At 43.7% G+C, this 14,707-nt stretch overlaps 1 protein-coding gene across 1 annotated transcript; it reads right to left on the bottom strand.

Annotated features, from left to right (window-relative positions):
- Positions 1-7,127: 7,127 nt before the first annotated feature.
- LOC127312236 (peroxidase 3) lies at positions 7,128-10,295 on the bottom strand. Its single transcript, XM_051342785.2, has 4 exons — positions 9,833-10,295; positions 9,501-9,692; positions 9,245-9,407; positions 7,128-7,810 (listed from the first exon to the last, which is right to left on the bottom strand). Exons 1-4 carry the CDS (start codon positions 10,046-10,048, stop codon positions 7,386-7,388), a joined length of 996 nt encoding a protein of 331 aa, XP_051198745.1. The 5' UTR covers positions 10,049-10,295; the 3' UTR covers positions 7,128-7,385.
- Between the last annotated feature and the right edge of the window lie 4,412 nt (positions 10,296-14,707).

Genomic DNA, 14,707 nt, shown 5'->3' with positions numbered 1-14,707 from the left:
GATACGTCACCAAAACATAATATATTAAGCTAGCAAACCGCCTCATTAAAAATCTTTCAGTCCCCTTAAGTACCCTGGTAAGGAAAAGAGTGCGTCTGAAACAGTTACATCATTCAGGATATATCAGGATATCAACTAGAACTTCTACCGATGAATTATCATTCCACGTTACAAAAGGGTTCGAATCATAGCTAAGTTTTGCAATATTATGTGCCGCCTTGTTTACCTCCCTGGAACAGTGTTGGACAGTTATACCTTCAATGCTCTGGATCATCTCGAAGCACTCAATCATAATCGGAGTAAACGGTGCCTATAATTCAGTAATCCCATTACAGGCGTTAAATAATTCAAGACTGTCTGACTCAATAATTGTTGGACTACACTTCATTTCATCTATAGGAGTAACAGATCCGATTGACTGCCAACACTTCAGCAGTGGTTGCATCTAGGGTATTTGTCAAAGGCCATTCTTCACCTACGATTGCTTCTCCTTTCGAGTTTCTTATAATGGTAGCTGCTGCACCCACTCCACTAGGAAAGAACGAAGCATCAATGTTCATTTTGTACTGAAGAGGAGGAGGTTTGCACCAACAGTTAATTCTTGGCGTAGCATCTGTTGTGTACAAGCTCTATAGTTTGCCGTCACTGATTGGGAGAGCCAAACTTATACTCGGCGCAGCTGAGGTCGAGTATATTTAGGGGACCGATCGAGCAGCCAACTCTTATTATCTTTACTTCTCCAAACCAAATAGGGGATGGCTAGATGCGGTTTAGAGGAGGAAAACCGAAATTTTGCTCCTCTAACTATTTTTAGGGGATTGGTTAACTAAAATTCACCTTAAAAGAGAGAAGATAAAACAATAAAAATAATAAAAAATGCAAATGTAGCTGAACACATGCAGCCTCGGCGTCCGCGTCCGCGTCCGCGTTATCTCTCCCTCGTCGCTGTTCTCGCCGTCCACCATGCCCAGCCTCACCATGCAACACTCGAACAACTGGAAGAAAAAGTCTAGCAGGTCGCACTTCATGCTCTCGGCGTTGGCCTGCGCCACCTTCTCTGTGAGCAACATGGCGTCTGACTAGAAGACGCAATGTCGCCTTCTGTCATCACAATGACACCGAACAAGCCGTGCATGGATGAATTTATTTATCTCATATTCCCGGTACATCCTATTCCCTATTCCCACAAGGGATTGCGCTTCATACGTTTTCATAGAAAACAAAGGATATTATCCAAGCTTTGAACTATCAGTCTACATTTACTACTAGCCCGATCTGGAACCAATATCGGGAGAAGCTGGGCTTTTTATAGATTAGGATTTATGAATACCTATAGGTGACATCATCAAGTGGTAATGCTGTACTAATGTACGTACAATGCCTTAAATTTGTTACAACTACAAAATCACATGTATATCTCCGGCATTGTTGCAAGAGTCTTGGTTAACTCTCATGCTGATTTACTAACGCCATAAAATAAATAACTAGATATATGGCTGTAGGGTCAGTTTCAAGCCATCCTTCCTACTATGGTGGAGTCATTCGCTAATTGATACAACGGTGGTTAAGGGCCGTTTCCAATTCCCAGCTTCACCACAAGCAAGTCAAACATCGCGCCGCATCCTAATGAACATGTCTTTGGGACTCCGCCCAGTGATGCGCCTGGTGTCTGGTGGGGAACATTAGCTGGACAGCACTACGCCTTCTAGCACCCCCTCCATCGTCTCTGCCATGCCCAACGGTGGTAGTGTGTCGACGTTGGCTCAGCTCGAAGCCCTCACGGTAATTAAGCGCATGCCATCGTCGTTCTGATCTCTAAGACCCAAGATGCTTTCACATGACCGCTCTGTTCCATGCATTCTCCTACACTATGTGGATGGTGAGTTGAAGGACGTTGCAAATGGTAACATCATTGAACCACAACAACGCAATAATTACACCGTGGATATGGAACCTGGCGTGTTTAAGGTTTCCGTCGCTCGGGTATTACTAGGTTATGAAGACTTGGATCCGCCCTATCAACCTCAAGAAGCGGATTCTCAAATGGTTCTAGAACAATGCAAAAATTGGACCTTGCTCTGGCCGAAAATCCAAATCCGTTTGGGGGATGACACCACCCCACAGACAACATCATTCGGGCCGACACCGCCAAGCCCTCTTAAGCCCACTATGCAAGTACAACCATTTTTCCTCTGTCATAGCATGCCTGAAGTAGGAGGTCCAAGCGATGTGCTGGCTGACTGTGGCAAGCTCACGACAACAAAACGCAATGATGATCTCGATGATTTCATCAACAACTTTTCTGATGATGGACTCCTTGGTCTCGATCTCGATCTTGAAGAGCAGCATCGTCATCCCGATACTCGTATATATGGCTGATGTTGAACAAGACTGTTTTGTTCCGTGACAAAAGTCGATGTTGTTGTTTAGTTCCCAAGAAACACCTCCTGCTACTTTCACCGAACCAGCCAAACTTTTTTTTGCGAGAAGAACTTGTATTACTCAAAACATCAGGAATTACAACCTATGTAGCACAAGCTTGCTAGACCCTCTGGCCCAGATTCAAGCCATACTGCTGTACTAGCACTGCCAAAAAAATGACTACTAGAATTTTGACATCTTTTAACATGAGTAATACAAATCTGACGGACTTTTATTAAGGTTTTGATTTCTTCTATCATCAGTGCATAAACAGGCCGATCAATACTTTCACTCTTCAGCATATTCACCACCTCCAAGCAGTCAGACTCAACGACCAAAGGCAAGCTGCACCATTGTAAGGCCAGGGATAAACCCTCATAGACTGAGTAGATTTCAGACTCTAGGGCATCTGTGCAATTGAGGATATGGTGACATGCGGAGAAGACAATAGCACCATCACTATCTCTGAGTAACATGCCAACACCTGAAGTTGCATCAGCCCCGAAGGATCCATCAGTATTCAATTTACACCATCCAGGAGTAGGCGGACACCATGAGGCAGTAGTTATTTGTTCGTGGTCAGTGCTATTCGTGTAAAGATTATTTCCTTTTACATGAAGGATAAATTTCCCTTTCTCTAGATTCTCATTAGGATGATACTTGATTTGAATAATCGACTCCAAATAGCTAGAGAGAAATCGACGAGATACCTCTAATGGTGGCGGCTGTTTATCATGTACAACTTCATTACGGACATGCCAAGATCTCCACAATGTCATCAGAATCATGGATCTGCTTGTTTCTGTTGCGCTTTGTAACAGGTGTAGCAACCATTCAGAGCCCGTATTCTGGATTCCTTCTAAAGCTGGCAGCTGCCACACTTCCCCCATGTAATTCCAGAGCTGTTTTGCAAATGTGCACCGGAAGAAGGCATGAAAGTTGTCCTCTGTCTCAACTCCGCATATTGGACACCGATCACTTAACTCCAGTGTTCTTTTCCATTTGTTTCGCCAGGTAGGGAGCGAGTCCGTAACCACTCTCCAAGCAAAGTGTTGTACTTTTGGGGGTATATCAGATTTCCAAATGAGATTCCATATATTCCTTCTCCCGTCTGGATTGGAGCTAGAAGATTTAGACAACAGCCTCCAAGATTCATTCATGGCGAATCCATATGCACTTTTGACCGTGAAGATACCGTGCTTCTCAGGAGCCCATGCAAGGTGGTCTTCCAAGAGCCTCGGTTATGGCTTAATTTTAAGTATTTCAGCAACATCCATAGGACCAAAGTAGGTCAACTTTCCATGCCCCAAATTGATCAAGTAGCTCTGAAACAAAGCCGAGTCTACATCTACCCTTTGGTGAAATTGGTCTAAAGGAGAAGGGTCTGGGGATCCAAGCATCTCGCCAAATTCTAATGCGTTCTCCATTTCCAACCCTCCATATAAGTCCTTTTCTCAGAAGTTCCAGACCATGGGAAATTGCCTGCCAAGTCGATGATGCATTTGCACTAAAAACTGTATCCTCGAGGTTCCCATTAGGATAGTACCTTGCTTTCAAAACTCGCGCACAAAGACTATTGTGATTTGTGATAAGTCTCCAGGCCTGCCTGGCCAATAGGGCTTGATTGAACACACGGATGTCACGAAAACCCTGTCCCCCTTGTTTCTTTGGTCTCTGTAGATTTTCCCATGCTTTCCAATGTGTCTTCCTCTTGCCATCTTTTGCTCCCCAATAAAAGTTTCTCACTAGTTTTGTAAGATCATCGCAAACTGAGAACGGTAGCTTGAATACACCCATAATGTATGTGGGTAATACCTGAACAACAGATTTAATAAAAACCTCTCTGCCAGCTTGCGCTAAGTGGCCATCACCCCACACGAATAATCTCTTTGTTAATTGTGCTTGAAGGTTTTGAAGTTTCCCTCTCGACATGCGACCATCGGGAGTAGGCAAACCAAGATATTTCTCCTCAAAAACTAAGGACGTTACACTTAGGATAGCTCGCACCTCCTCCTGAGTATTTAGAGCACATGAGTTAGCAAATAGCAGGGAGCATTTGGATGGATTCATGATTTGTCCTGTTGAAAGTGCATAGATGTCCAAAGCTTGCTTGACTTGCAAAGCTTGTTCACGTGAGGCCTTGAAAAAAAGAAAGGTGTCATCGGCAAATAACAAGTGTGACACCCCATGAGCTCGGCGACACACCTTGATAGGAGATATTGAATTCTCATTTATTCCTTTACTCAGAAGAGCAGAAAGTCCGTCAGCAATGAACATGAATAAAAACAGGGATAAGAGGCCACCTTGCCGTAGCCCACGCGATGGCGCAAATGAATCCAAGAGGGTCCCATTGAATTTTACTGAATATCTCACCGATGTGACACAAACCATAATCCAATCCACAAATCGATGATAGAACCCCAACTTTGGCCTCACCTGCCTCAAGAATGACTAGTCAACCCTGTCATATGCCTTTGATAAATCTAACTTATATGCACAAAAACCAGCCAAACTTTATAGCACTAGTAGAAAAAAGAGGATTTAGTCCCGGTTTTGCAACCGCATATGTGTCTCGTGCAGACTAGGGTTCGCTTCCGCGCTTATATAGTGCGGTTCAGGAAGGTCGTGGGACACATCCCATGTCCGAGTCAGCACAACCATGATCCAGAAAAAATAGAACGAAACAGCTGCGTTAACTCGTCCGTTAATGACTCGTAATTAACACATGATTAATTTTCTAAACAACAAAAAGATAAGTTCGGCTCGGCAAGATTCCCGCAACCCATGGCGTGGCGGGCGGCAGAGGAGGAGGAGTTCACGGGGGCTCTGTCTCTTGTCACTCACTTACAAGGTCTAGAACAACCTCTCTTATAAACCACTCCAACTCTCTCCCAAGTAGCCATGTGGGACTAATCTTTAGTCCCACCCCTTGCTATACCCACATGGCCCAAGTGAATTTCAGAATTTGTATTGGGCTATGAGCTAAGGCCCAAGGTCAAATTCCAACACATTAATGGTGCAAAAAGAAATGAGTTTTGGTGCAAAAATACAATTTTCTTTTGGATTTTCTCTCTGGACTTTTCAATAAAGGATTAAGTTTTACAAATTTGGATGGTCTAAAGTTGACAAGATTATTTGGAGTTGCCTATTAATGCACGCCGCTATTCACGAAAATATTTTTTGTGATTCTTTTGGTTACTCCAATTGAGCTGAAATTTATACGGAAGTCGCAAAATTTTCTCCTCTATATGCACAAAAATTTCTACTGGCGAAATAATAACATTTTTCTTCTCCTGTTTTTTTCTAGATAGATTCTGTCTTTTATTGTTTAAGCCAATCTTTTGAGTTTAAACTTGTTTCATTTTGATTCTTTTGATATTTATTCAATATTGGAAACTCAATATACTCTCTCTACACTTCAAACCTAATTTTATTTGGAAATTTTATAGCAGCTTGCATTTTATCTTTATGACCACTATTGTCACCTCATAGAAAAGAAATGGGAATTAATTTTATGGTGAAGTTCTTTCACGGGAAAGGAATGACTAACGAACAAGGAGTCATTTAAGAAACGGTGAAAACAATAAAACCGTTTGCATACCTTTTAACTTTGTTTTTTGGGCACCATTCTGCTTTTGCACAAATTTGGAGCTTGTATATCTAATTTTTATCCGCTTTTGCATAAATAATATAGACACATGAATCAAGATTAATTCTAACAAAGGCGAGGAGGAGCTGGTCATTTTCCAGGTGAAGATATTGAAAAGGTGATAGATGCAGTTAGACACCGAAATTCCCCTCACTTAAACAGCATTTCTATCCATCATTGCCACCTTTTCCTGTTCTACTCACATATGTTCCATGTTTATTTTTCTGTTTTTTCAAATTATTCAAAGAAAGAGATATACCACTATACATAACTTACAACAGACCTTAAAACCACCATAAAGGAGAAACAATAAACAAAAAGAATGCACAAAAATGTAAAAAAGTAACTGAACAACATCCCAACATGATCGTGTCCATGCGCCACTAAAGATGCATGCAGAACATAATCGACAGGCCACCACTAGCTGTTGACGACGGTGCAGTGCCGCCTGATTTCGCCCTCGCCGCCGGTCTTGACGTCCACCATGCCCAGCCTCACCATGGACCGCGCGAACAGCTGGAAGAACACCTCCGGCGGGCCGCTCGCGACGCTCTCGACGTCGGCCCTTGCCGCCGCGTCCATTAGCAAGGCGTGGTCCGACTGGAACAGACCTCGGCTCTTGAGCAGGCCGCGGTAGTAACCGAGGTCGAAGGTGAGGAAGCTCCCAGGGTCCATCTCAGGCGAAGTCAGAGGTTCCGGGGGAAATGTCCTCCGGAGGAAGTCTCCGGCGAGTCTCAGGCGAAGTATGGTGCTTCGGCGAGTCTCCGACAATTCCCCTTCTATTTTTATTCGAATCATTTAAGCGGGAGTGTTTGCTGCGACGAAGAAAATTTTGAATGAGTCTCGGTAACTCTCATTCTGTTTTTATTGAACCGTTTTTTGCTTCAATAAAGCAAAAGTGGAACTTATTTTGCTACGACGAAGCAAAGTTGGAGGAGAGCTCTTTCCTTATCTATTTTTAGGCGAATCGTTTTTTGCTTCAATGAAGTAAAAGCGGTGAGTTTTTTTCTGCGACGAAGCAAAATCTAAATTTTAGCTAAAAATAGACACGTGTCAGTCAAAGAAGCCGGAGGCTTGAGAGCTCCTAGCCTCCGAAGGATTATCAGCACGATCCTTTAACTTTAGTTCCTTTATTACAGAATAGTAAAAAATACATGTATATTATAATATAGACGAGAACTAAAAACCACCTTAAAAGAGAGAGAATAAACAAAAGGAATACACAAAAAATGTAAAATGTAACAGGACATTCAAACGCACACCGTCCATGCGCCACCTAAGACGCACGCAGAGTGCAGGAATCCACCGGCGGCCACTAGCTGTTGACGAGGGCGCAGTGCCGCCTGATCTCGCCCTCGCCGCCGGTCTTGACGTCCACCATGCCCAACCTCATCATGGACCGCGCGAACAGCTGGAAGAACACCTCCGGCGGGCCGCTCGCGATGCTCTCGACGTCGGCCCGCGCCGCCGCGTCCATTAGCAGGGCGTGGTCCGACTGGAACAGACCCCGGCTCTTGAGCAGGCCGCGGTAGTAGCCGAGGTCGAAGGTGAGGAAGCTCCCAGGGTCCATCTCCACGATGGTGGTGTTATCCGTCGGCGTGGCACACTTGGTCCGCCGGAGGTTCGCGGCGTACACCGGGTTCAGCGACGGGTCGGCGTCGCTTGGCCCGCCGCGGCCGGTGAAGTTGTATAGGCGCTCACTGAAGGAGTCGCAGTGCGCGATGCCGATGGTGTGAGCCCCTGCAGGGACGCGTGATGATCAGGTGAACACAGTCAGACACAGGTGTAAAATTCAGTAAGTTCAGACACATGACTATTATGCAATGTCATGTGAAGAAAAGTCATTTGTCAACATCGTAAGGAATCTGGAGGATGTTTAGGAACATTACTAGTGTTAAATTAGTGCAGAAGTATACATTTGGTTGCATCATTTAAGCAACACATTACACATGCGACTTTTCTATCAGGTAACAATGGAAACAGGTAGGAACTAATAAATAAACCAATGTTGTTAGCAGAGAAAGCAGTAGCATGCAGGTCCACATCAGAAGAGGTCACTGATTGATTTATAGATACGAGAGTTGTAGATTAGTGACCTTACGCCCGCAGCAAGCAGTGACAGAGTGAAACCCAAGATGTGCTCGTCACTTCACTTGTCTGTACTGTCCATTCCATCTCTTTCCATGTAAGTTAACCATTTGCTTACAGTTTTTGTACTTCCTTTAATTCATATTAACTAAAAAGTATTATTTAACATGTATCGGAGGAAGTACATTCTTTTGTTAGACAAAAATATCCGAGCTAAACACAGAGTAGTTCACATGTCAACATAGTATATACCTTTGCAGTCCTACAATATTATTCTCTCAGAAAGGAAAAGGAAATGTAAAGTATGGCGGCGGTGTTACGATGCATTGCACTGAAATGACTCATCATTCGTGCTGTTTTAAGTTCTAACATTGATGCCCCTAAACAAAAATCTATGTTCGGGTGTTTAGCTGTGAAATAATTTGGTCCAATTATACATATTTTGACATCTTTATTACGCGGCAAAGTTTCTAGGTCTTAACAGTGGCCAGACTTCCAAATTTCTGTACTAGATCCCAGGGCGATCTACATTTCTAGACAGAGCGAGAGGATCCAGTTCTAGATTATCACTGGGATCTAGCATGATTGTTCAGTTCGACACATAGCAAGATCTAGAGTTCCCTTTCCTTTCTTTTTAAGCTGGAGCCATCCGTTTCAGCAACAACAGCATTGGTCTTGTCGTGTCATGGGGATTTAGTGGGTAGTAGAAGCTTGTGGTAGCTGCCGGCAGGCTAGTTGCCGCCAGGCTAGGAATAAAAAGCACGATTTTGGCTAAAGCTATCGATGTAGTCTTCTCGCTACTCACTCAACTGCCCTACTCTTCTCCGAGTGCTTGTGCCACACAGATCTTGACATGATCACATCACCATGTGTCGGTGGCGCGCCAATTAATGCAATTGCAAAGAAGAGAACACTCAGCAAGATCGTGTCATTACCACTAGTTAATACTCTGTCTCCACCGGTGATTAACATTTCATAGGAGAGTAGGAGTAACAGTTAACACTCTCCATTTCGAAAAAAAAGGAGTAACAGTTAACACTGACGATCTCCTGGCGGTTCAATTGTCAGGTGTTTTGTTTGTGTTACCTGAGAGCCAGACGAGGTCGGGGAGCTCGAGGCCCTTGCTCCGGAAGGAGGTGAGGAGGTCGGTGAAGTTCATGGTTGGCCCTGGGATCTGGTCCAGCGCCTCCTGCTTCAGCGACACCCTGCCGTCGCGCCGCCCCGTCGGCACGCGCCAGAACGGGCCGCCCTACATTTTTTTACCAGAAGTTCACTGCCATCGTCAGTCGCCGAGGCGCGCGTGTAGTATGATGTATTGATGTGTGTGATCGAGTGAACTTACGATGACTCCGATGGCGTCGCGGGCGGCGAGGGCGAGCACGTCGGCGCAGGAGACGACGCCGGGGCACTCCTGCTCGACGACCGCCTTGACGCGGTCCACGAACGCGAACCCGCGCAGCGACGCGTTCGGCGGCGAGTCCTTCTCCGCCTCGTTCCCGTTCGTCCCGTTCAGCAGCACCGACCCGTCGCAGCCCTGCAACATGCCACCCGATCGATAAGAATTCAGAACAGGTCTGCATTGACACCGGCCGGCGGTGATCACCGCCGTCGCGGACGAGCTAGGCGGCGTCGTGCGCGGCATGGAGACTGGAGAGGAGAGAGTGCGGTGCGTACCCTGACGAAGCAGTCGTGGAAGTGGGTGCGGAGGAGGGTGGCGGCGACGGAGGGCGCGTGGGGGACGTGCTGCTCCATGTAGTGTCGAACAATCTGCTCCGCCCGCGGGCAGCTCTGGTCGTAGAACCCTTGCCGCAGCTTCCCGCTGTCATCCTCCGCCGCCGAAGCCGTGCCAACCACCGCCGCCAACACGATAATCGTCGCCACCGCCGCCATTTGTCTCAACGTCGATCGCTGCCTCTCCCCTTACCTCACTGGCATAAGCTCTGGCCTCTGGATTCTGGAGTCTGGAGTGGCGCGGGCGGTAGAAACACACGAAGTGGCTCTGACAGTAAGTTGCGAGCCGGCCAGGTTCTCGATCGCTCGCTCGCTCGCTGGCCTTTTTATACACACACGTGCCGGCGTCGCACAATCCAATCGAGAACGGCAATACCTGACCCGTTAGTGTTTGGATCCGTTGAGAGGACGACCCTTGCAAGGCAACGGACGCTGGCAATGGCGTCGTCGCGAAGGATTTAAAAGGAGCCTCATAGTCTGACAGGCCATTCGCTCCTAGCAGCCGGAAATGTTCAGTTAAACAGCTTGGTCAGCGCTATGCAGAATGACAGCGTGTCGGTATGGTCCAAGCGCCATTTGCCATGACTTTGTTTTGCCATGGAACTGACACAGACGCTCACACGATCATAAGTCGTACAATCAAACAACTTATGTAGTAAATTTTTCTATAGCATCAAAATCCTACACAAATCCTATCAATCAAAGGATCCTTATAGTCCTTGAGAGAACCCGCAGGAGGAGTTCCCATCGATGCATTGCATTGTACAAGTAACCGAAGCGTTTCAACTTGGTTCCACCAACGTGGTGAAAACCAGGAAAATTCTCGTAGCGGGGCGACGTCTTTCGTTGACGTGCCACAACGATATGTGCATTCCTGCAACATGTTCATTGACTCATAGGCATCGTTGATGATGGTGCTTCTTCGGATCTTGCAATGTGGTGGCTCAACGTCTTTTCCAACGTGCGCCTAGGGGGCGTTGGATTTTGCCGGCATCCACTAACTTCGACGAGTGCAAAAAATCCTAGGAATGATTTTGTATTTTTCTATTATTAGGGTTCTATCTGGAAAGCTTTTTAGAAAAACTATTTTCTTCTGATCTGCCTTTTACTTTCCACGTTTATGTGTACATGTAACACTATTTTATATTAATTGGAAACATTATTTTCTATTAAAAATATTATGTTTTATTAATGAAATACATGGTTTCACTCAAAAAACTTCGTTGAATAAGTATCCATGCGCTCCGGATGGAAGCACATGATCTCGCTCTTGTCCTCGATTAGGCAATATCGACGCGCTTGTGTACTGCTTTTGTTGAAAAGTGTTGGCTAGAAGCTGGGCTTGAGGGGAAAAATTCCTATATTGGACATTTGGTCGGATTTGACAACATCCGGCACAAGAGGCAATACCTCCTTCAAGGAATAATGTATACATTTTATTGTTCGGTCATACGCAGACAGTGTAATTTGTAGATACTGTTGTGAGGCAGGCTCGGGTTTTCTATATTTTTTGTTATCCAATTTATTCAGCATTGATGCCCGGCTTTGCTTGACATTGTCGAAAAATAAATGGAGTAATATATAGTTGTATGCATCAATAGATCCAAAAGTCAAGGATTATTTCCGTTTGTCAAAAGAAAAACACAAAGTAAATTCAGAAAATATATGTTCTTTGCAAACTGAGCTTGGCTCTGGTGGTTAGGTTTCTTGTGGTGGAATCAGCCCACCTAGATTTAAGTCCTAGACTTAGCATGAGTGTTTGCATTTACCTAGATTAATTTTAGGATTTATCGGCGCTATGCTTTCAGTGTTAGGTGACGTGACCGTCAACAGCGAGGCGCCAATGCGTGCGTTCATAGGGGTGAGTGTACGTGCGTGTTTGAATTTGCGTTGTACTGTGTTATAAAAAAAATAAAAAAAAGTTCTTTATAATTTGTAAAAAAATACTGTAAAAGTATTACGAAAACTGTATTTTGGAGAGCCATGCCGTTTTTCTAGAACCGCAGGGGATGCCTGCTCATAGGGCCGCCTGTTGGCCAAGATTCATCGCACTTTCTAGCTCCCTCTTTCCTTTTTGTCACCATGGATGATAGATCACAGTTTCCCATCCATGCAGTACACGCACCCACATTAAACCGCCGCCCAGGCCAACTCGCAGGAAGATTGTGACCTCCTCTGCCTGCACTTTCCCTTCCTCTCTATCTATGCCCCATCATCTTGGTACAATGGTACCCTCTCCACATCATATAGTACACTTTGCACTGCAGAGATGTTACATGTAATCTGCAGAAATGAATGAACAGCAACACAGATCCGGTATTGCTACACTAAATCTTACCATCTAAAACGAGCCTGAGTTAAACAGACAATTAGAACTGCAGATGCACGATTCACTCCATAGACCATAGGTGAAGGTGATGCCGTACCTGTTGTCCTGTTCATGTATGAAGCTTCTCCCCTTCATTTTCTGTTGCAATTAACGACAGCGTGTCGGCATGAAGTGAGCTCACGAAATGCCAGGGCAGTTAGGCATTGTCACTGCTCACCAAATCGTCGTGTCCTAATGTCCTTGGCTATTGGTTCTTGGCTCTAGTCGCGACGATCACCGACAGCCTAGGCTCATAGCTTGGGTTGTCATTACAAGCAATAGTTATCTTTATTGACGGGTAGCTTAGCTTGGCGGCATGATATTATAGTAAGTTTGGTGCATTTTGTCGCCCGTAAGTCAGATAAATATAAGAGCAAGTTTAATAGTATAGCTAGCTTCTGGCTATAAGCCATGTGCCATGTCATTTGTAGCTAATATAGAGCCAACATGTATAATAGTGAGCTATAATCATGTACTACTTTATCAATGGATGACCCACATTTCACTCTCACAAAGTGCCTAGGAGCACGTGATAGAGCTGGCTCTTGCATGAGAGCCCACTCCTCTTCTCTCTCATCCTCTCTCTCCTCCAACTAAGCATGAATATATTATTTTAATTCTTATAGCCAGCTGATTAGGACTTATTATACTTGCTCTAAGATAAACAGTTAACGGCGATATTTTCAGAATTTTCTTTCACCAAATTTGATGCCACATTATTGCTTCCACGAGCTGATCGAGCCCCATCTTTCCTGTGATTCTGAGAGAGATAAGGTATGTACTGTAATATCCCAGGTAATGGGGTTACAAAAATAGAGGAAACAGATGTGTGCATTGCATTCATGCATAGAAAATCTGGGGAATTTTCGCGCTTTAAAGTAAAACAGTCACAGTAACTGAAGTTTCACTTGACCTTGGTGGAATTGAAGTAACTCATCAAGTCAAGAGCTATAAACCTCAATGTGACTTTGTTAAAACCTTGTTTTGGGTAGAGATGATTTGATCTAAGGGGTTAGATCAAATTAAACTAATAATCAACACAACAACACTTTAATCAATGATCAATTGCTTGATCTTATAACAGATCATAATAAGGTAATCCTTGCCATAGTATATGAACACCAATTCAACTGCAAACCAAGTAACAATAAAATGGAGAAACTATTCTTCACTTATCTTCTCCATGTCTTAAACTAATCCTTGATCCTACCATGAACCCCATGGTATTCATTCTACTTTAATCTTGGAAACAAGATAAAGAGATCCAACTAAGAAATATATATCCTTCTCCATTCCAAGTTATTACACATCAAACCTAGAGAGGTGAGAGTTCTGTTATAATTATTAGAGAAGCAATAACAAACCTTGAGTTAAACCTTGGATATACATCCAAGTATTCAAATCATCATCTCTAAGAGAAACCCTAGGATATTATCCAAGACAATTCCTAGAGAGATAAATCATTTATATTTAACATAGACATTGATGATCACATCAACCTCTAGGAAGCCTAACCTTAGGTTAGTATTAAAGACCTTCCCAAATAAGAGAGTGACCAATCATGCCAATCTTAGCGTTACCTATTTAAAAATAAAGGACAACCATTGCACTCAAATATTAGGAGTACACCATAAACCCTAGAATAACTATTCCTATATGAGAGAACTCAAGTTATGGTGTTACACTCAAATTAATGAGGCAACACTTGGACTTGGGAAAGAGAACTATCCATATACTCAGATGATTATATCATCATTCCCTGGAAAGAATCCTAAGAATTATCTCAGGCAATCTCCTGGGATATCAATTATAGAGGCCACCATAATAGCTCATCCTAGAAAATAAAATAGAAGTGCTACACCTTAGTTCATCAAGACAATGCTTGATCATGGAAGTGTAGAAACCCATTTAATGAGAGATCCCTTAGGAAGCCAAACCTTGATCATTATAAATTGAGTGATGATCATAAACCCTAAGAACTTGAGGTAGAGATATTAAGAACACGTTGATCATGCCTAATCCATGATCATGCTCTTGAGGTATGTGAGGATAAGTTAAACCCTAATATGATTATTAGATATTATTCCCCACATGAAATCATAGGGAGGTAACTAGTAAACAAACCTAGACTTATATCCTAAACCCTAACTTGTGAACCACTTGGTGATCACAAGTAGAATTCTATCACACCTACATTCCACTTATTCTTCATCTAAGAAAGCTTTAGAGTAAAACTCCATACTTGATATGGTGAGAAATCATCAATCCATATGACCAAAGTTAACTATAAAAAGAACTATAACCACTGTAGTTACTTTAATGATAAATTGAGGTTAACAATAGAAGTTAATTGGTAGAAGATAAAACCACTTCTCAAATCCTTAGTAACTAGGAAGCACATGAAATATTAAGTAAGTAAACACCTTACCATGGTTAGGGAAGAGTAAACC

Source organism: Lolium perenne, chromosome 7 (genome assembly GCF_019359855.2).
Source record: "Lolium perenne isolate Kyuss_39 chromosome 7, Kyuss_2.0, whole genome shotgun sequence".
NCBI lineage: Eukaryota > Viridiplantae > Streptophyta > Magnoliopsida > Poales > Poaceae > Lolium > Lolium perenne.
The sequence above is the reverse complement of the archived record's forward strand: the minus strand, read 5'-3'. Positions and strand labels throughout refer to the sequence as shown.